General features: G+C 25.8%; 1 protein-coding gene across 1 annotated transcript; it reads right to left on the reverse strand.

Annotated features, from left to right (window-relative positions):
• On the reverse strand, window positions 1-14,943 carry LOC145840748 (peroxisomal acyl-coenzyme A oxidase 1-like). The gene is made up of 15 exons (XM_082948075.1): window positions 14,802-14,943; window positions 14,326-14,491; window positions 12,308-12,465; window positions 10,076-10,183; window positions 9,065-9,184; window positions 8,684-8,799; window positions 8,221-8,390; window positions 7,002-7,164; window positions 6,206-6,396; window positions 5,467-5,610; window positions 3,803-3,911; window positions 1,618-1,767; window positions 1,140-1,249; window positions 804-900; window positions 1-344 (listed from the first exon to the last, which is right to left on the reverse strand). The coding sequence occupies exons 1-15, from the start codon at window positions 14,917-14,919 to the stop codon at window positions 282-284; spliced, it is 1,983 nt and encodes a 660-aa protein (XP_082804201.1). The 5' UTR covers window positions 14,920-14,943; the 3' UTR covers window positions 1-281.
• Between the last annotated feature and the right edge of the window lie 9,746 nt (window positions 14,944-24,689).

A 24,689-nucleotide genomic window follows, 5' to 3' on the forward strand; every position in this document is an offset into this window, starting at 1 on the left:
AACAAATATTTCTCTTAAAACAAAGCTTTGGTTGCTTATGATTTTGAAGAAAGATGCTAAAAAAAACATTGTTACTGCTTATTTTTTTAAATACCTTAGGTTGAGTAAATTTAAAACACAGTAATTGCATATACAGAAAAATAAATAAATAAACGCATTCTAAAAACAACAAATTAAACTCAATTAAAACAATGGAATAAGTAAGTGCATGATTATTTTAAATTGCACAGAAGTATGTACTACAAAGTAATATAGAGTAGACTAAAAACAATTCAATACTTTTATAACTTTGACTTGTTTCTGTTGAACAAAGGTTTCAAATACTTTTCGTATGAAGGATGTACCTGTTTTTTTAAAGACCGATAAAAAATTTATATATAATTATAAGCTAAAATAAATTTGTTTTTAAAATAGTTTTTTGATTTTTAAAACTTTAATAAAAGCATTTTAGCTTTTTATCAGCTGACTAAAATTTAAGCTTTTTTTTTGTGTGTACTACAAACATACTATTAAAAAAAGGTGTAGGCTAAAAGTAAAGAGTTGAAAAAACTTATCTAACCTACTTTCAAACTTAAATTTTCTCTTTTCTTCTCAATAATTTTCAGACTTTTATACTGGTTTTTAACAAATAAAAATAATTCAGATTTTAGTAATTTAAATAGAATATATATGACTGAATAACTTTGTTTTACTAAAACTTAAGAAAATTACTTACTTCTTATATACATTTTTAGTATTATGTTTTGTAAAAGTATTAAAAAACAACTTAATTGAAACCAATATAAATAATAATTCAAACTAACATCAGTTTTATTAAGCGGAGAGCTTTGTGCCCATTTAAGCATATTTTCATAAACATTACCGTCAAAACGACCCAATATACTGTTCAATTCTCGATCACTGTAAACATAAATATTGTAACTACTTCTAGTACTGTTTATTTTTGATGATGAACTACATTAAGAATTGTTGTTAGGACTAGTACACCAAAAAGTGTTAATAAATTATATATTTTAGAGAACTTTCAAGCAAACTCTTGTTAAAATATGTCAAAACAACTAATATATGCAATTATCTATATACAAAACTGTACATATAAGTATTTCAGATAAAAAAGTGTATAAATGTTTCAAACTCACTGAAACTCAAAGGCATCTACCAAAGCAACACAGTTTGGTCTTATGACTGGAAGTAAGTTTATTGAAGCTTGTCTTATATCAGCTATTTCAGATGGTGTTAGTAATCCTTGCTATAAAATATTATAATATAAAATAATATAAACTATTTTCATATCAGCTATTTCAGAATACGTTAGAAGTACTTGCTTTGAAATAACATGAACTTATTTAAAACAAAATATCATAAAAAATATCTTATTTTATCTACTTCAGAAAGTGTTAGTACTCTTTTCTAGAAAATATTATAAAATAGTCTTATATCATTCACTTCTAAAGGTGTTAGTAATCTTGCTGTTTTACACTTTTTTATAATTATATATTAACTAATTCTAAGTTATAAAAATTATTCAAATGTATAGCAACTAAAACTTCAGACAAGTTTCATGTACTTCTACTAACTCTAATTAAGTAAAAAATTCCTATAGAATAACAATCTAACCTCCAAAAAGTCACCACTATACTCTGCGATGCCCTCGTACACGTACAATGAGGCGAGTTGGTCAAGCACCATTTTGGTCTGGCGGGAAATTCCCTGAAGTGAGAGTAGTTTCTTGTTGAAGTTCTTCACTACAAAGTAGTGGGTGTGAGCCTGTATTAAAAATAATAATAATATGTTGATTGTAATATAATTAATAAAAAATAAATAAACAAAAGTATTAATTATAGTTATTAAAACATATAATATAAAAATAACTTAAAAACCTTAAAAAATCAGTTATTAATATTATTAATAACTATTAAAACAAAAACAAGCATTAGTTAAACAGCTTAATAAAACTTTACAAAACTAATATTTGTTTCAGTTGTTATTTAGTTTTTAGCCCGATCCAAATGCCAGACCCGGCTTAAAATGGATAGAACTTGACAAGGTTCGGATCCAATTTTACTTTTAAAATTAGATTCAATTCCTACCCGGGCTGGATATTGGTTTTTAATATAACCCTATATGGTTCCAGTTGGACTTTAATTTAGATTTAAGATCTTGACTCGGCAAAAATAAATTTAACAACAAGTTTGGCTGGATCCTGATATTTAGCCTACATTCAGGTCCAACCAAAACTAAATGAAACCATTTTAAAATTCAAGATCAAGCTGGGACTGGATTCTAATTTAGTCTTCTGATTAAAATCTGTTCAAGTCCACACTTAAATAAATTATGGCCAGATCCGGATTAACCCTGCGTTTAAATACGGTAGAACACTACTATTATTACTTGTTAAGGTGCTCCTATTTGAAAACATTTGTAATAAAAATTACTTTAATATTTAAAGGTTTTGTAGAAAATAATAAACACTACATTATCTTGACTTTTGTTTGAAATACGTAATTAGACGAAATAACTAAGTGTTTATCAAAAAATATCATAAAACTATTATAATTGATTCAAAGCAACAATCTACTACAAAGAAACAAAACACAATCTAAATTTTAAATGTTAAATATATAATTTAAACTATTATTAACAGGTAGAAAATACAACCGTAATTTTTGTAGTCTATTTTTAAATTAAATGTTTTACATATTTCTAATGCATTGTAAAAAAGTTATCAAAAACTTTTTTAATGTCATTAGTTTATTTTATATCACTTACTAATCTTAAATTAAAACAAATGAGCAAAGTTTGCAGACAACGTTTTTTAAAAGAAATAAGTGTGAAGATTTGTTCAATTAGTAGTAAAAATAGTTATTTTTTTAATTAGCTTAATAGCTTAATGTATATAGCATATTTATTAATAACGCAAGTTGAAAATTCAAATTAGTGTAAAAGAATTTAAAAACATATGATATTACTATAGAAATTAAAGTGACAAAAATTACTAGACGAGAGTCTTAAACAAATGCAGTTAAAAAGTCATTTTATTTAAATAAAAATACTTAAATATTGATAACAGTCAAGTCAACATCAAAATGTTTTACTTTAATAAAAACACATTGAAAAAACATTTTTTATTCTAAATGCAAGATTTTTTAAATAGCACAAAAAAATTAAAAGCAAACAAAATCTTTAACATTTAAAGCTACTGATAAAAACAGTCTTGTGGTCAAAATGTTTATAACTTTCATATTTAATTGAAGCTGTTAGTAATAATAAAAATCACGTATCAATTTTCAATACAATATTGAAATAATGACCCTTATAAATAAACAATGATCAGAATTACACTAATTATATTTGTTTGTTTATTTAAGTTAATTATAAACTACCTTTAAACTTGAATAAAAAAAGTTGCAAGTTTTATTATGTTTACAATCAACTGAGCAAACACAATAGAATTTTGCACTATCATTCTATGTTACTACAGTACGTGTATTGAAAAACAAAAACTAAATTGTATATTTTAATTTTTTATTAACTGATTCACACCAAATTATTAAAATTGGTAAATTATGTAAAAAATTCAAAAGTAAAGTAAGTGTTTAATAAAATTTAATTAAGTTGAATACTTTAATCTACTATTTTATTCATATATGTGTGTTACTTAAAGCTTTGCTTAAAAATAGAATAAAAATTAACTACAAAAAATTAAAAGGACAACACATATAAAAAAGACAACATTAACAGTGAGTTAGTGTAAAGTTACACACCAAACAACTTTACAATAAACAAGAACAATCAAACTAACTTGAGCACACCTGACTAAATGAACAGCATTTTTATTCAAAGCAGCCACTAAATCATCCTTGTCAATTTTCATTGATCGGTTGACTTGATCAGATGCGAACTTCACCAAGCTGTTTGAAATATATTTTATTAATGATATTATATTAATCTAAAAAATGCAATAAAATTGACAACTTTTATCGATCTATTTACTCGATCCGATGCAAACTTAACTAAGCTGTTTGTAATAAATTATTACATGTAACATTAGTTGGTAGGTGTCAAATTTGCACGAGCGGACAAAATTGCACGAGGGAACTACATTGCACGAAGACACTTTTGCACGAAGATACTACTGCACGTAGACAAAATTTCACGAGGGAACTACATTGTACGAAGACACTTTTGCACGAGGGGACTAAATTACAGGAAGGGACACTTTTGCACGGAGAAAATTTTACATGGGTTGATTTTTTTCCTTTTTTAATATCACTGTTTACCCCTAAACCCTTGCCCTCGGTCAGTAATTTGTTTTTTTCTTTAATTTTTTTTTACTATTACTGTTACCCTTAACCCTTACTCTCGGTCGGTAGCTTTTTTTTGATTTATTTTACTTTTTTTTTTTTTACAAAAACTTTTATTAGTTATTTTTTTATTTTTGTTATCACTTTACCCCTAACCCTTACCCTCAGTCAGCAATGATTTTTTGATTTTTTTAATAATTTATCTTTTAGTTTTTTTTTCTTTTTTTATATATTTTATTTTGACCCTTGTCAAAATTGACCCTTGGTGCAAAATTGTCTTCGTGCAATTTTTACCCGTTCCCAACATAAGTCTAATGCAAAAATAGCTTTAATGAATATATTTTGTGAAATTGAAATAAATCAAAACTTTTATGCATTATACAAAAACCAGATTATGTAAAAATAATGACTCCAAAAGTTTGAAAAATTAAAAACGTCCCAGATATATTTCAGGAGAAAATAAATGTTTTCAAAAGATTTTCACTTTCGTAACTTTTGCACGAGTGACAATTTGGCACAAAAGTAAAAAAAAAAGTAAAAAATTAAAATTAAATTATAAAAAAAAACGACCAAGGGTAGGGGTAACAGTGATAGTAAAAATTAAATAAAATACCAAAATACATTAAAAAGAAACAAAATACCGACCAAGGGATAGGTTTAAGGGTAACATTGGTATCTAAAAATATATAACAATATTAAATAAAAATAATACATAAATAATAAAACTTCAATAAGAAAAAAGTTACCGACCGAGGGTAAGGGGTAACAGTGATAGTTAAAAAATGATAAGTATAATATATAAACCAAGTAAAAAGAATGACTCCAAAAGTTTGAACAAGTGAAAAATATGACCTACGAATATTTTTAACAACCCCGGGGCATTTTTTTACTTAATCCCAAAAACCTATAAGGCTACTTGACAAACTTAAAGTTTATAGTTGGAAGAAACAAAAATATGACAGTTTGTATGACAAGTAGCTGAAAATATGTTTATACATTAAAGAAACTTTCAACATCATTTCTTTTTAATTAAGCGACTAAGTGTTTTAATAAAAACAATTAAACAAACAACAAACTTGTTAGATAAATAAATAAAGGTAAACTTGGTTATTATATCAACAACAGTAACATTAGTAGTAAGGGTAAAAATAACTTGACAAACTTGTAAGCTCTTGCCATGTAGCAATCTTCTAGAAACTTGAGATCTTTATTTTTCTTTTTGTTGATAATAGATGGGGGTTTCTGTAAATATCTTACACTTTCAGGGTAGTGAGATGGTCTTTCTCGCATTTGTTTTACTAGATATCTGTATTTAAAAATAATAATAATAGATAAAAAAATACATGACAACTGTTGAAAAAATTATGACGCATCACAACATATTTACGCGTAAAAGTAAAAAAATAAAAACAACAGGGTTGCCACTGATTTTTAAGTAATTTCTTCCAAAACTTCTGAACTTCTTCAAGGTTTTTGAAATTACATGTTTTTTGGTCTATTTTTAGTCAAAGTTCAAGTTTAAATTAAAAAAACTGTGTTGAATGGAATAACAACATTGAAGAGATACTGTAAAGCTACTTTTAATGTGTTTTTGGATAAAACAAATTTTTGATGATGATAAAAATGTTTCTCATTATGAAAAATTTGCTGTGTCAAACTAAAATTTCACTACTTAACATGTATTTTTTTTTCAGATTTTTTAGTGATTTTTGTTCGAAGTTCTAGGTTTTTATGGAAAGTTTCTCAAATTTTAGGATTTCCAGACTTTTTTAGCCAAATTGTCAGATTTTAGATTTTTCCAAGATTTCAGGCTTTGTGGCAACCCTGAAACATATATGTTAAGTTTTTAACAAAAAATTATTTTTATTTTTAAGAAACAAACACTATCAAATAAATAAAACCTAGCAGTCTGAAGATACAGAACGGTATTTTCTCCCTCATAAGTGCAGTTCGGTGTGTTGTTGACGTACATGGAGGGAAATCCCGAACACTGAGAATAACCGTGGCCACCGCACGACATACGAAGTAATTCTGAGCCGTAGTTGGCCGCGTATGAGGTGAAAGCCTTCAGTCCGCTGGAGATGGCATGGAGCTGTAAACATATTTAATCGGTTTTCTTTGTAGAATTTTTTTTATACTAACTATCCAAATGCACTTAAATTATTTATATACTTTAGAATTATGTAACATGTAATTCAGTTTAGTACAGCTGTATTTCTACTTGTGTTTATTTCAGGTTGTTAATTTTTAGTAAATGATTCATTTAATAGGATTTATTCTTAATGATCAATCTTATTAATAACTGAAATTGGTTTTAATAAAGTGCTCCAATCGTGATAAGAGTAACAGACGCCATCTAAACTTTGTGATGCATCTATAAAAATATTCAATTTTTGTTGAAGAGGGTTTTTTATGCCTTCTGTTAATGGACGCATATAACTTGCCAGATTTTTTAAACTTAAAAATATAGATGTGTCCATTGGCGAAGGGCTATCTTTTTATGAGGTACCACCTGGGTTTTAATGCTTCATAAATATGCATTTATCCAAAACATAATCTTTGTCAGGTAAATAGGTTATCTTATACACTTGTACTTTTTTATACAATACAAAAAAAACTGTTGTAGATTTTGCATATTTCAGCAGACACATCAAAGTAAATAAATATTTTTGTTAACATTTATTTTTTCAAACTTACATCTTGTGATTGAGAAAAGTCACCCTTAGCGACTTTAGCGTTGACTTCATTGTACATGTTTATCATTGTTTCCTGCACGAAATTGAAAGCGTACGCTGTAGCTAAGAGTGGGAACAATTTGTGTTGCTGGGTTTGGTATGACAGTACTTGTGGCTCTGGTTCCCTGTAAATATTAGTTTACATTATAAAGTTACATAAGCTTTAAAATAAATATCTAAATTATTATTTTATAAACATATTTTGGAATGACAATACTTGTGGCTCTGGTTCCCTGTAAAAACAGTTATAGCTAAATTCAGATAAGTTGAATAACAAGTTGCTTTCTAGTAATATTAATTTAACTATTATATAAGCATATAGTAGCATGATAGTACTTGTGGCTCCGACTCCCTGTATAAATTCTGTACGCTTTATTTAGTGTAAAAAACTAAAAATTAAATAAATCAAACTGAGAGTATAACAATCTTATAGACAATAGTGTAATTAAATTTTTTACTCTTTTACAGAAAAGTTTTTAAATACTTTGAATTTAAGTAGTTAAACTTTTTTTGTTATTTCTTACACTTGAAATTAAAGTCCACTAATTATATCCTAAAACAGTTGCTTGATAACTTTAACAAAATCTTGACATATTTACACTTTTTTTGATAAATTTGCTCTTAAGGAGTAATTGTTATCACTACTTTTTTTTGGTGAGAACAGCCAATACTATATAATTTTAATAAAAAATCAAAATAACAAAATGTGTACACTAACAACACATTAACACTAAAATTCAACAAAAAAGTTATATGTGCACGCTACTACACTTGTACACTGTTAACATAAATGCACACTTTTCAAACTAACCCGGGTCTCATTTCAGACTGTCTCCTCACAGCAGAGTACCTGATAGCAATGGTACAAGCTTGTGCCAGCCATATAGCAAAATTGCACACGTTTTATTAAATTATACACAGTGCACTATTAACACATGGGGACACTTTAAATTAAAACTAATGCACTTTTAACAAAAAACTAATTATCAAACTAACCCGGGTCTCATTTCAGACTGTCTCCTCACAGCAGAGTACCTGATAGCAATGGTACAAGCTTGTGCCAGCCATATAGCAAAATTGCACACGTTTTATTAAATTATACACAGTGCACTATTAACACATGGGGACACTTTAAATTAAAACTAATGCACTTTTAACAAAAAACTAATTATCAAACTAACCCGGGTCTCATTTCAGATTGCCTTCTCACAGCAGAGTACCTGATTGCAATGGTACAAGCTTGCGCCAGCCATATAGCGCACGCCTTCACAATGAAAGCTCTCACCAGGGTCATTGTGCCGTATGTTAGTGTTGTCTTGGGTGGCTTGCTGTAAGTACCGTCCGGCGCTACCTTTGAATTTTCATAGAGTTATAACTTTTCAATAAGAGCTATTTCAATTAGTATTACTATAATGTGTTACAATTTATAACTTTATTTTATATTTAAATTTATTTGTAATTGAAACTGAGCTCTTTGCTAACAGAGTACTGCTTATACATTTCAAGCCTGAGAAAAAAGTTCATCCCACGCAATTTTTTCAACATGCCACATAACAAAAAGCACTGATGGAAAGTGACTAATGCTAACTTTGCTTCGTTTTGTTATAAAAAACTAAACAAAATACCAAACCAAATGAAACTAACTTGTGAATACTTGGAAAGCATATCACTTCTTGGTATTCTGACGTTGTTCAATCTCAGGTAACCGTTATCATTGGCATCGTATCCAAATTTCGGCCCGATATCACCAACTTCAATACCTGCGAAAATTAGTCATAAAGGTTATTTATATATGTAAAATAAACAATGTCTTTAAAATTTAGCAAATACTAGTATAACTTGTTTTTACTAGCGCTATTTTGACTTTTTAAAAACTTATGTATTTATGCTCTACAAAAAAAAATCTTAAATTTTTAAAAATTTTTTGTTTATAAATGTATACATGAAAAAACTTCTGTTTTATTTATAAAATTATAGACTTATTTCAATACAGAATGATTGACTTATGTAATCAATCAAACTAACCAGGCAATGAAGTGTGATCTTCTAAACTTCTCAACTGCACAATGAACGGATGGATTCCCATACATTTACCTTGAGTGTACATTTGTGCCATTACTACTGCGTGTGTTGAAGTCTTTCCCACTGTATTTATTTGTTTTTCATTATAAAATAACAATGTTAACTGCTTTATCCGTGTGTAATTGTTGCATAAATTATACATAAAATATATGTTGTATGTAGATGTTTTTTGTGGCAATAGAATACACAATTGCTTCTTATATGTGCATGATATTTCATTACAAAGTCTTATATTTAATCAAGGAGAAATATAAAAACTTTATTAATCAGAAGTATATTACGATACAATGTTTTACACTGTTGAGATCTCAAGTTAAAACACTTCTTATTTAAACATAACATTGACCAATTTTGTACAAATTACTAATTTGTATAATTGATTAATTTTGTAAAGTTTGTAAAGTCTTCATTTTTCTGTATGTATACTTTGTTTGTATCATTGTTGTGTTTTTGGGTGAAGCAGTATTTAGTTTGAAAGTTTCATTTAATAAAAACAATCTTTTGTGCACACCAAATAAACGTTATAAACTACCGTTTAAAGCCGTTTATAGCCAACGTAAAGCTCATGTTACAGTTAGTGTGTTTGGTACAGACTTCTCTGCACACTAAATACACATTTATGCACACTGAATAAAACATTTGTTCACACTAAACAAAATTTAAAGTCTAACATGCACCAGGCCACCATTTAGTACTAGTAACTGTCGGTGTGTTCAATACAAACTCCTGTGCACACCAAAAACGTGTGTTCACACTAATAAAATTTATGTTCACATAAAATATACATTTGTGCACACTAATAAGTTATTACAAAATTACATGAACCAGATCACTACTTAATTGATGTTACTGTTGATTTACTAAGTACAAACTATTGTGCACAGAAAACACACATATGTGCACGCATCGCAAACAAAACTTTTGTGCACACTGATATATATAGTACAAACTTACATGCTCCAGGCCACCACTTAGTACTAGTTACTGTCGGTGTGTTCAGTACAAATTCCTGTGTGTTTGCATCGTAGTGGGCTGTTGTCTCCAATCCTCTCAAAAACGTTCCTGCAAAAACACAAATTTGTTTTTATGAACAGTTTCTAAAACAAACAGAATGTGTTTAAGCATTTTGTTTTAAAATGTATTCAAAGTGCTACTGATTATAAAAAATTAACAAAAACGTTCCTGCAAAAACACAAATTTGTTTTTATCAACAGTTTCTAAAACAAACAGAATGTGTTAAATCATTTCTTTCTAAAATATATTCAAAGTGCTACTGATTATAAAACGTTTGTGCGTAGGAGTATGTATACGCAATATCTGTGTATACATGTAAACATCTTGTTGTAAAATTATATTGGTTTTTCTAAAAGTTATGGTTGAATTTTGCTTAAATATATAGCTATAAAAAATACCTAATATTCTGTTTAGAAAAAAATTTCTTATTTTTAAGGCTAAAAATATAAAATATTCTTTTAAAATCTTCTTATTTACATATGAGAACCAATTTTGTCTCTTACATAGAAAGTAAGTTCAAGACATGGAAGTAATAAAAAGTCAATATGACTTTAAAATGTTTAAAATATTAACTGTATTAAAACTTGACATGAAAAAAATAGAAAATATATGAATTTTTATTTTAGGCTCTAAAGAATGTAGATACCAAGTTAAAAAATTTTATTATTTTCCGATAAAAAGCTATTTACATGCACTCTATTTTTCACTTATACAAGTAAAATATAAGAAAGTGTGATTGAATGCCTTTGCAAGAACTACGTAAAAAACGATTACTCCATATTAGTATGAATAATTTTAAAATTTTTGTTTATAATCCGTTGTGTATTAGGTTTTGTACTTAAGTTACAAATATTAAAATAGTCTGTATTTTTTACAGGCTTAGTATAAAAATAAATATTTTATAAACTTAACAATTGTTTTTAAATATCAATAAATTTCATAACTACGACTTTATTTATTACACACATTATTATTTTTAGAAGATAACAATCAGTCTTTTTTATTAGATGTTTATCAAACTATATACTTTCCTGGCCAGAACTATACCAAGCTAAAACATTAAAAAACAAAGTATCGATTAAACAAATTCAGAAAATTCAACTCGCTAATTTAAATGTGATACATTTTCTTGCTTTAAGCACTTGGTATATTGTTATTATTATGAATTTATTCATTATATTGTCATAACTTTCTATTAAAATGTTTCCAAACATTTAAAACTGGACACAGTATTTCAAAACGAGATACTCGAAAACTTATTAAGGTATCAAAAAAGTAACTTTGTACAAGTTTAGAGCTTAATTCATTTTATTAATTTCTTTAAAACTTCAACATAACTCTTTTTTCTAAAATTCAAAATATACAATAACTCTTTTACTTTAAATTAAGTACAGGAAAATAACACGATCTAAATTTTTTGTGACAGTTTAACATGGTTCACTACTTTCCGTGAGAATTTTAGAGTAGAAACTAAACAATATTTTAATTGTTAATACTTTTTGTAAATAAATGGCTTGTTTGCAATTTATCGTCCACAGGTGGACATCAAAAAAAAATCTAAACTGCTTTTTTAGTGTAATAATCTTAAAATTAACAATTATAAATGTAAGAAAACTAGTTAATTTTACTTATAACATACAAAAAATTTTTCCAAATGTTTTTTTAAGTACATTTTGAAAAGGAGTTCAGTAATAAAACATATTAACTTAATTGGGAATATAATTTTTATAAAAAGCTATTAGACATTTTAGTATATGCATATATACCAAAACTTTTGATTTTTTATTATTCAATGGTTGTATTAAGATGTTATAAAACACAAAGCATTAATAATCATATTTAAAATTAGAAAATACATGTTTTTAAAACGATCAAATTATATATTATTTATAACTATGAAACAAGTTTTAATACAAAATACAGAAAAACTATGCTAATTCAAGCACTTTTCTCCTAATTTTATAAAATGCGTGTATTAGCACAAACCACACAAACAAAATAACAATTATTAATATTAACTAACTTTTGCCTATCTAGTTTAAGTGTATTTAGTTCTAATAAAATATATGCGGACTTTATCTTTCTCTTAATGGACACCACTTATTTCCCAGATTTTGAAAAAATGAGAAAATAAGTTTATATGTTGAAGGAATATGAACTGTTACAACTCACCGTGACCCATTTCAGTTTGTGCGTATGTGCCGATGATTTCGTGGTTTAGAGCTGGAAACAAATATTTTTCCTGTTGCTCGGGTGTGCCTTGATTCAACAATGTTGGACAGAACATTCCGTAGTTCAGATCGAAAAGCACGTTCACTGACATCAGTTTTCTGCGAGTTGATATTAAGATACATAAAGATTCAATTACAATAGTACTAACTAACATAAGTATTTTGTTCTTCATGGTAAGTTACATATTGTAAATAGAGTGTAAACTACAGCAGTTTTAAATATGTTAGTAATACATACTTTTACTTAAATTACTTATATCAATTTTCTTTGCTTATTTAACTTTAATTTAACATGAACAAATAATTGCCATAGTACTGTAAACATACTTAGTTGAAATTATTTACTTATATTAAAAGAAGACATGTTTTTATAAATATAAAACTTTATGTATCTAATTAAAACCCAAAGGTAAATTTGTTTACATTAGTTGTCTGCTTATTTTTTTTATTAGCAAAACAGCTCAGAAAATTTACATAACAGTTCAAATTAGTTGCATATCAGTAGAGTTTTTCATCATAAATTAATTTTATATGAATAAGATAGAGGGTTGGGGCATCCAATATACCTTAATGTACACTATAGAAAAAGGACATTTATATTCCCAAAATATTTCTTATAGAGTTTTTTTATTGTTATACAAAACTACTAGCTACTTAACAAAATTACTTTGACAAAAAAATTTAGAAGAATATTTTTTTGTTATATTATCAATTTTGTAAAGCTTTAATGCAATTAAAGTTAACAATTTTTTAAAAATAAGTATGATGAGTTGATTAGTAATTAAAGTTTACTTAAAAGTATTTATTTAAAACAAGCAATCCAATTTTTACAATCATCAAAACCAATTATCTTACAAACATATAATAAGCATTCAACACATGTAAATTTTTATAGTACTAATGTGACCAACTTGTTATACTCATGGAGATCCCTGGGAGTACAAAAGACTAAATAAATATGTCCAAATATGTAAGAAGCAATATACTTGTTTAAATAATTGTAATATTAATAGATGAAATAAAAAACTTGTTATACTCATGGAGATCCCTGGGAGTACAAAAGACTAAATAAATATGTCCAAATATGTAAGAAGCAATATACTTGTTTAAATATTTGTAATATTAATAGATGAAATACAAACTTGTTATACTCATGGAGATCTCTGGGAGTACTAAAGACTAAATAAATATGTCCAAATATGTAAGAAGCAATATACTTATTTAAATATTTGTACAGTAGACTACCGCTTAAGTACGCACTTTTTTGGTACGCATCCCGCCTTAAGTACGCACTTATCCAGAAAGACAAAAAAAATTCTAATTTAATTTTTATTCAAAAACTTTCAGAATATCTGCAAAAGAAAGGCTAATTTTAATGTGACATAATAAAAAACTAGTTAACCACAAAATCTAGTTACAAATTTTATAAAGTAAAAATAAACATATAAAAAGAAACAACAACAAAAAACTAAAGTTAAAAAAAAATTAATGAGCATCTTATCATTTTTCACTTATACTATAAATGTTTCTACTGATATAAACTTTCTTACAAAAACAGTCCTGAAACGTTTTTCTTTCAAATAAAAAAAAATCAAACACTTTTTAGCTAATGGAATATTATAATAAATGTATTAACTTTCTAAATTAAATGTTCAATAAAAATCTTAGCTATAAAAAACAAAACTAGGTTTATTCTAAACCGAAACATATTAGCAAATAACAGAAAAATTGTTTTAATTAATAAATAAAACTAAACTTAGCTTGACTAGCAATCTATTCAGAATAAAAAAATAAATCTTGGCTCTATTTCATTATGTCAAAAAGTGTGAGCTAAATTTCATATTATACTATGTCGTTAAAAAGTACGCACTACCCGTGCTAAGTACGCATTTTTTGGTCGGGTTCAATTTGCGTACTTAAGCGGTAGTCTACTGTAATATTAATTGATGAAATACAAACTTGTTATACTCATGGAGATCCCTGGGAGTGCTGACAAAATCACTGACTTCATCTTTCTTCCAAACTGCCAACGAGGCTCTCCTCAATCCTTCCTCGTACTTTTCCTCTCTGCTCATGAACTCCAAAGGTTTCGAATTGTAATCAGGATCACTGTACACTACTTCAGCTGAAAAACAAAAATAGTGTAAATTTAAAAGTATTAGGACAAGCATTTAGCAGAATTTAAAAAAAAAACAAATAATAGAAAAGTTTTGGATTGTATGAGGATTACTGTTCACTACTTTTGCTAGAATTTTGCTTAGCTTAATTTCCTAAATTAGTACATCAGCCTTCTGTATACTACTGTAAGCTATTTCTGCTATTAATTAGTTGAAATTGAAAAATGATTATAAGGTTTATTTGTGTGGTTTATATGAGAAAAGAAAATTATTAGCAAATAATAAAGGGGTTGTCAATTGTAACAAAAAATCAATTACCCATTCTTCTTTTTTTATCAATATTATCTTTCCCATCATAGATAATCACAGTCATTTCCTCTTTATCAAAGGTTGCTGTGTCTCTTTCCTTTTGTAGATCTGGATTTATTTTTCCCATGTTTTATTTTTATTTATATTTTTCTGATGTTTGTATTAAAAAATAAAATTAATCATCATATACATCTCATACTTAAAACTAATCTTATTCAAGCACAGAGTAAAATTATATAAAAAAAATTTGTGTATAATTTAAAAAATTATTCTGTAATTGAACGTTAAACAAGTATTGAGACTAATTTTGAACAGTATTAAATTAAAGTTGAAAACAAATAGATAAAAATTGTTGAAATTCAGAAGCATATAAGTATTTTTATTCTACCTTGTTTTGATTTATTTGAATGATATTGTATTTTACAATAATAGTTTTTACCAAAACAAACAAAAATAACTAACTAGAAACTTTTTAGAATCAAATATGTTCAGTAAGTTGTTCATAAGGTTTCTTTTTAAGGAATCAAACTAAAAAGATCAATTTACTAAAATTGTTATATCTTTATACTTTCAAGCAACTTCCTTCATTGTTTTAAAGTACTTTTATAACTATACTTATATATACTATTATACTATTTCCAAATAGGAATATTTTATATCACTATAATACCTTTTACAGTGTTGAAAAAGTTATATGTAAAGGTTTTTGAAAAGTATTTTTCTTTGATAGTTCCTTTTCAGAAATTAACTCAAAGTTTTTATAAGTGTTTAAATCTATATAATAACTACAAATTTAAATTTCCCTTCATGCTTTTTTGAAGAAAACTCTTAATAAAACAATGGTGTTAAAAAATCTTGACTTTTAATTTAAATTTCTAAAATTTTTTATTACTTCAGTTACCATAAAATGACTGAATTAACTTTATGTTTAACAACTGCTTTCACAATATTAAGAATAAGAAAATGTTAAGTTATTATATAATTTATCTATCAAAATAAGTTCATTTACTTTACTAACTTCCTGAAGGTTTATTCAACAGCATGAAAGAAGTTACTTATTATAAAAAGAATAAATTAGTTAAATTTAAACAATAAGCTCTTTTAATTTCAAAAATTAATTCAAATTTTCAAAAACAAAATCTAAACTATTAATTTCTGTTATTTAAAAAATCACATACAGACAAAAACACTTGTGTGTATAAATTTAGTTGGAAAATGATTTTGTTTTTAAATATTTGGTACCTCTATAACTATTTGTGCTGTGTATCTTCATATTTTTGTCTATTAAAGGTAGACATATGTACCAAAAAAATTTGAACAAATTAAATTTTATTTTTATATGTGTTGGCCATGGCTTTTTATCTTGCAATTTTTAACTCAGGAAGTTTTCATAGCTGTTTTTAGTTAATTAAAATGACTTAATTTAATTTATAATACAAAGTGTGGCCTGATGGAGAAGAGGTCCTAAAGACAGCTTTAAAAATTTTCTGAGTTGAATGTTGCAAGATGGAAACTTGGTGTAAAAAAAAGTTTTTGTCAATTCATTTTTTTGTGACTTCTGAAGATCTGTTTAATCACAATCCTCAAAAATATACATAGAAATTCATCTTTGTTGAACAAAAAAGTTAAATTTCATCAACAATATTGTAGGAATAACTTAGCTAAAGGTTCATGCAAGTAAAAACTTTTAAGAAATACATAATACGTTTCCTAACATAGCAAGCAGGCTTAAAGACTTTTGATGAAAGGTTAATATTTTGCTTGTTTATTTGTTTAGATTTAGCATCACTGCAACAGGAGAAAGTTTTGTGCTCCTTACTGCTAATAGTGGATAAAGCTTCTAAAGTGAATGCATAAAAACTATTAAAATAAACTAAAAATTACTTTGACAGGAGATGATCTTTACATCAAATGTTAACAAGCCGAACTAACTTCCACTTGATAGTTTACAGCTCTACTTGTGTTATGTAAAAATTAATTATACTTAAAAAAATATGTTTTTTTGTTTAACATACAGTACCTTACTTTACCTATTATACTATTTACAATTTTTTTGTGAACAAAAAAACGAAAAAAAACTGCTTACACAACATTTATAAATAAGGTAGTATAAATTAGTCTTATGATTCATCTCCGGTTAGTTTCAATTTACTCGAGTTCTTATTTTCAAAAAATTTATTAAAAAAAAAATACTTAAATACAAAAGAAAATGATAAAAAAAAGTGAAGAATAAATGTTTGCACTTTTAGTACTATGTATGGTGAAAATTGTCAGATAAAATTTATTTGTTAACTATTCGAAATTTTTAATGTATTCAAAAAAAGATTCAAAAAAAGACTACAAAAACCAAAAACAGACACAAGTCTTGAAAAAAACAACAATTAAGATTGAGAATAAGCTTAGTAATAAAATTTTTTTGATCCTTCATTTCAAATAGCCTCCTCATGAGTATTAGTGGATGTAAAAAGTCTCTGAAAAAAATAACAATTACTGATTAGTTTTAATATTTTTTTTTAAGAAAGTATAAAACAGTTACCGTTTGTTAACCTAAAAAAAAGAGACGCTCAAAATATTTGTTTTATGACCTGGAGTACGAAGAACCTTCGGGTTATCGAGTCGCACACAACTAATTAAATAAGTAAAAAACTTTTTTTAATATTGTTTTGACGCGTATCTTTTTAAAACTAAGAATTATTTGGTTAAAAACATTAGTTTCTTGTTTTTTTTTTCTTAGTAAAACACATTTACTTAAAGCTTATAAGACTTTTGAAGCATAGTAGTAAAACTGCGTCCAAAATTTATTTTATCACTGCAAATTTGTAAAAAGTAACTTTTTTTTAAGGTTAGCGATTATTGTGATAGTAAGGCGGTATAAGAGTTAGTAGCCGCTAAATTTACAAAATGTTAAAGTTTGGCAACCAATATATAAGGATTAGTTTATGCACAAAAAAAAGTAACATTGATAATGTAGTTAAAAACTTATCTATATTTTTAAAACAGCTCACCATTTCTATATTTTCAGTTTTGAACTTGTCTTCCCTGGTCGACTTGTTCTTCTTTAGAATTTCAGCAAATGCTTTCAAAACTGTAATGCTTTGCAAAATAAAACTAACTATTCCAAGAATGTAGCCGTAACCAATAGTAGTAGTTGAAAAGTTTTCTTTAAAGTTTGCTGCAAATGTTACAATTCCGACACAGCTTAAAGTTGCTGTAAAGCAAAAGGTTAATTCGTTTTAATAAATATCAAAAATATCAATTTTTAGATCAAAAATTTTTATTAGTAAGCGAACAGCCTTAACTATCTTTTTACAATTTTTGTAGGAAAAATTTATTTATAATTTTAATGTGAGTACGCTACAACTGTACATCTTATAACATAAATAAAATATTTTTAACTTTTTATAAAATCTAAAGGCTTAAAATTTTCAGTATTATTATTAAAAACGTTCAAATAAGTATAGTACTAGTACTTATGTATTTTTGGTTATTCAACTGTGTTTTTTCTTTTAATATAAGACTGAAATCTATTCAAAATAAGGTTTTAAAATAATCTTGTTGTAGATTTAGTTCAGTGTAAGAGTTTAAATTTTAAACTACTTATTATTTAAACGAACAAAATACTTTACGTAATTAACAAAAAATTAAAGCTTAGAGAATTGTTTCAATTGAACTATTTATAATTTTTCAAGTTTATAGTGCATGAACAGCAAATATTTTGTATGAAAATAAATTTTAATTAGCCAAAAACCTCCAAAGCACATGATTGTTATTCCTATTTTAGTAATTGTGGTACTTATATAGAATTCAGTGTAAAATAAATAATTTCCATTTAAGTTTGCAGAAACACCAAATATCATCACAATTTTTATTAAATTCAATGTAGCACTCCCATCTGTTAAAATTTTAATTAGCTCTTTTGTCTGAGTATAACATAAAGTTTTTTAAGTTATTTTCTATCTTTGGTTAAAACCGTAAATTAAATTAGTGCTATTAAATTGTATTTGATAAATTTAAAACGTTATTATTTTTTTATATGAACTTTAACTAAAATTTACTAGCTTAACTATTTCCTTCAGCAACCGTTCAGTTCCAACCCGCAATCAATTGCCACCCGATCAAATCCGAGAACCGCTTACTGACTAAAGGTAACGGTTAGGGGTAACAGTGATAATAAAAATAAGCAAAAACAAATAAACAAAAACCAAAAAAGAAACAAAGAAAATGGTTAAGAATTGTGCGCGGATGGGAATTTAAAGTATACTATTTTATTTGTGTATCACTGTAAAAAAAAATTCTAAAAGCCTTATTAACTTAAAGAGTATAAAATGCTTTTTAGATGAAATGAACTTTTAATAGTTCTGTATTTTTTATTAATCGATATAAAAAAAGCGTTCAAAAAGTTTGGTCTAAGGACCTGGTGTACAAAGTAACCTTTCGGTTATCGAGTCGTACACCGCATGCTTATAAAGTTTCTTACAAGCTATTACACGTAGTTTTTTTTATCATATAAATATTTTAATCTTTAGTAATAAAACAATCAGTTAAACGAAAAGAAAAATGAAAGAAAATAAAACTAAACGAAAATTAATAGAATTTTGTGTTTAATAATGTACTATGAATCTTGTTTAGTAACATAAGAACTAAAAATTATATATAACTTTAAATCAACTTTTAAAAGAAGATAAACAACACTTATAACAAACGTGTGAATATTTGAATTATAGCTTTCAACTTCTTTAAAGAAAGTAAAATGTAACACGCTGAAATATTTTTACGATATTTTTTTATATAAGTATTTTGTTCTAAAAAGGTAATTTTTATTTTATTTAATAATTTAACTTTAAGGGTAAAAACAATTTTACATTGAATAGTTAAAAAAACTATTAAAAAAAAATTCTAAGAATTTTAAAGAAGTTATTTTTACAATAACTGATCTTAACTTTTGTACGAAGATATGTACTGATAAATTTATTATTTTAATCAGAAAAAAAACATTAATAATTTTTACAATAATGATATTAACAACAACATATTTCCTTCGATTTTAAAATACACTTTTTTTGATTGCTTGTCCAAGTCTAAAACTGTAATAATAGAAAGCAAGCAACATTTGCAAACATAAAAAATAAGATTTTTTTTCTACTAATTTAAAACATCAAACTGAATTAAAACAAAGGCAAACTTAATTCGTCTGTTATATATAAATCACGCTACTAAAAATAAACATTTAAGCTAGTCAAGTTATCAAACTAACAGATAAAATCACAATAATCAGCTGAGGTACAATTCACCCATAAACCATGAAAACCTTCTGATGAAAAGTACTTCCAATTAGCAGATGAAATTGAAATAACACCCAGTCCAAAAGCAGTCCAACCAAGTATTACCGACAATATGTAAAGTTTAGTGACAGTGTTTTCTATAGTATTCTGCTTGAAAAAAATTAATGAAATAAATGAGCACAACAGTTTGATACTATTTGTATCAGTGAAAACATGGAACTTTCTTAATAAACCACTAAGTATAACATAAATTTAGAAAAAAAAAGTTATATATTTTGTATAAAAATATCTGAAATGTTTAAACTAATAACTTATTTTCAATGGCTCAACCATACTAAGGCAATTTTTACTGGTAGCATAATATTAGGTTTTGCGGTAATATCTTTTCAGCTTAAATGAATCATTTAGGCACTTACTATCGAAGTATTTTGACCTACTTCTAAACTTAAGATCTACCATATTCAAAATATTTGTAATTTATTTTTTGCCTTTAATAAACAACCTTAGGCTTAAAAGTTTTCCATTGTTTAACTTAAAAAGTAGTAAAATACGTTTTATTGTGATTTATAGGTAACTTTTAGAGTTACGTTAATAGATGAAATTAACAAAAATTAAAGTTTTAAGTAAATTTTATGAATTTGTAATTATTTAGCTGGTGTTTAATTGTAATTGTTCAAATTATAAACATTAAAATTCTATTGCTTTATATAATGATAAAAAATATCAATAAAAGAACAATTTTTTATTAATTTTAAAAAATACTAATTTCAGTTTGTATACTTAATAACTATTTTTAAATTGCACTTAAAACAAGTTAAAATTAACTTAATAGTAAAAAATCGCAAGTAGTTTTACACTTTTGCAGTTTCGTAATTAAAACTTTTACTATCAATAAAACAAAGCAGATATGTTTTCTTAAATCAAACTTTTCTAAAATGTGCAATATCACCCTATTTCATATTTTTTGTTAGTTTATATCATATGGATTTAAAGATAAATAGTTCGAAAAAACTATTACAAATAAACATTTTGAAGTTTCAGTAATACTTTATATTTCGTATTACTTAGCTTTAAATTAAACCTACGGTACTTTTTTTTACAAGATTAAAACAATTAAAATACATAATTAAATATAAAACTTTTATGCACAGTTGTCATTGAATTGTAAATTTACATCAAACTTATTTTTTTAATGTTATAACGAAGCTCCTTTTATAACTATATTAGTCTTAGCGGTTCTGTAAAAATCTTTTTTGCAGCTCATTTATAACTCTAGTTTAAACAACCATATCGTTTAAAACCGATAAACAGTATGTTTTAATTTTGAAAAACCACATAAAGCGCACATTTTTAAAACTATATTGACAGCAGTATTTACAATTAAAAAGAGTAAAAGAGTCTACATACCTGTTTAATATTTTCTGTTTTACATCTGTCTACAGTGGTCGAAATATCTCGTTTTACAATTGTAATTAGTGCTACGACCGCAGAAACGCTTTGCAATATTATACTAACTATTCCAAGAATGAAGCCGTATCCCAAAGTATAAAATAATAAGTTTTCTTCAACTGTAAATGTTACGATTCCGATACAGCTGCTAACTACTGTAAACAAAAAGGTTAGTTTGCTTTAATGCGTTATATTAATCTACTTTGTTTAATTTGTAGTGTACGACTTGATAACCGAAAAGTTTTTTCGTAAACCAGGTCATTTGACTAAAATTTTGAAACGCTTTTTTTATCGTTCAATAAACAGTATATAAAAAATACCAAAAAAAACGTTGTAAAAGCTAAGCGTAGAGATTCAAAGCAAAAAGAAAAACAGGTTTGCAATTTTTAAGGCTTGAAATTTAATTTTTACTTTAACTTAATGTTTGAATCAAAATATGCTAAAAAACTACAACTAGAATTTCGCCAATGCAAGTTTTATACAACTTTAAAAACTTTTGTGAGGCTAAACAATCAAATAGAATTTAAATATTTTAATTCATTTATTTTTTGTTAAGAGGGTAAACTAAACTATCGAATCAAATAATACAAACGCGAGTAAATAGATAAATTACCAACAAATGAAACATGCTTACAAAAAGTTTTAAACATATAAACAAAGCAACTCATTATATATGATCTTTTTAAATGTCGTAAAAGCATGTGGCACAAATAATTATATTGTGTCACAAACCTCCGAAAATAATTATTCTGATTCCTGATGTATCCATGTTGCTGCTTCTGTAGAACTCTGTTGTAAACAAGTAAGTTCCGAAAAAATTTGCAAAAGTTCCCATAACCGTCATGAACCTTGTAAAGTACAATACAGTACTCGCGTTATCTGATAGAATTGTATCTTTTTAAATGTTTATTGTTTAATAATACAAAAAGTAGTACAAATTGTCTTGTAGCTTTGGTCAAAAACTTTATTTAATATTGTTTAAAACTAATTACAAAATAAACAAAAAAGGGTTGAACATTTATAGATTTTATGTTTATGTTATTTTTATATACAATTAACAACTTGAAATGTTGATTCTATATTGTTTTTCAAATTTTATAAAATACAAAAAAATATTTATGTTTACTTTTATGAAGTAAAACTATTTTTAAAAATCGAACTGATTTACACTATATTCGTGATAATATTTTTTTTGTAAAATTTGTGTTAAATATGTAACCAAAAGCAAGCATGTAAGCTAGTTAAGTTGTGCAACTAACAAATAAAAACACAATCTTCAGCAGAGGTACAATTCACCCATAAACCATGAAAACTTTCACATGAAAAGTACTTCCAATTAGCAGATGAAATTGAAATAACACCCAGTCCAAAAGCAATCCAACCGAGTATTACTGAAAATATGTAAAGTTTAGTGACTACCGTTACCATATTACTGTGCTTGAAATAATCAGTATGTTATAAATGATTATAACAATTGGCTACTTAAACAGTTTGTTTTAGATTTAAGTGTTGAACTATTGTAGGAAATAGATGTTCAACTACATTAATTAAAGTAGATGAATAGAACTCATTTAAAAGCACTGAAGTTTAAATGTTTAGAAAAAAACCTTATATAGTTTGCAATAAACAAAGTAAAACTATTGGCTAAATCATACTGTTATAACTTATATTCATTGGAAATGTCAAATAAATTGTGTTGATTTCTTTTATGTTTCTTCATTTTCTAGTTTAGTTAGTAAAAATTATTGATAAAGTATTTTATTTACTTGATAAAACTTTTTAGTTGGAAAGTAAATACAATTGAATGATACAAGTTTACAGAAAGCTCATTGTTTACTTAGTAGCACCAGTTTCACTGCTGAACATATTTTAAAATTAAAAAGCTTATTTATTTCAAATAGAGTACTTAATACATAACAAAAGTTTTATACATATATTTTATCTTTTTTTTTGAAATGAAACTAATGTATTTATAAATCAAAAAACGTAAACATTTTATTATTTGAAAGATTTTAGCGATAAATGTGAAGAATTTTTAAATTGAGAAAATATCAAAAGTAAGCTTTAAATTTAAGCATTTTGTTTACAAATTTTTTTAAGCATATTTTTTAGTGTTTTTAATAAACTTATGTTGTTGTGTCTACTAAACTACTGTTGTAAGTAGTAAAACTTCAAAATAAAGCCAAGAAGTATTTTTATTTGAAAATTAAAACAGTAACTTAAGTTTTATAAATAAGGTTTGGTAACAGTTTAGATTATTAAACACAATAAAGAAATCAAAGGTCGAAAAAATTATCAAACTACCTTATGGATAGAATGAATTTTCTGTCATAATTTTTCAGAAAAAAAACACAAACTGATAAAAAAAAAACTTAACATAGAAAATATATAAAACATACACTAAAGAAAAAGTTAGAACAATTTACCTTTGAAAGTAGGTGCTATTGATTCATTGAATTATATTTTTTGCGTAGAAAAGTAAAGTCAGCCGTAATGAAGTTTTTTAAATTGTATAAGTTGAAATCTATGAGCTTCTAGATTAAAGAATATACTTTTTACCAATTCTAAACTATTAGTTTATTTCTTACTTTAAAACATACTCTCAAACTTTTAGATTTGTTTAAAGTATTGAGATAATAAAATTGTTTTTATACAACAAGCGTTAGTTTTTCTTTTATGTAATAAATCACACAACTATTCTAGTTTTATATTTGTAATATATTTCTTTAGTTTAAACAGAAAAAAATACAGTCAAAACCACAAACAATAAAACAAACCAAAAAGCATAAAATTATGCACACCTATAAATTAAAACACGGTAGTTTAATAAAACCAATGTTTTAAGTTAAAACTTTAAAAAAATACTTAATTTCACAGTTAACTAGGGACTTGATTATGTCTACAATGCTTAGTAATATGTCTTTATGTAGTTTTATCCAACCAAGAAAAAAAAGACTGAACACTTAATGATGGTTTATACTGTTTAAGTAAACTAATAAAAGGAAAACTAAAACAAATTGAAAAGTGTTTTAAATGTACTACGCTTAGTCAAGCAAAGTTAAGCAGTATAAAACGTTAGTTTAAAGTTACTTTATTTTTTCTTTGAACTTTAAAAAACTCAAAGTTTCAATCAAAATTATTTTTCTACCTTAAACTGATACTCATT

This window comes from Thalia democratica, chromosome 7, assembly GCF_965202585.1.
Source record: "Thalia democratica chromosome 7, ktThaDemo2.hap1.1, whole genome shotgun sequence".
NCBI lineage: Eukaryota > Metazoa > Chordata > Thaliacea > Salpida > Salpidae > Thalia > Thalia democratica.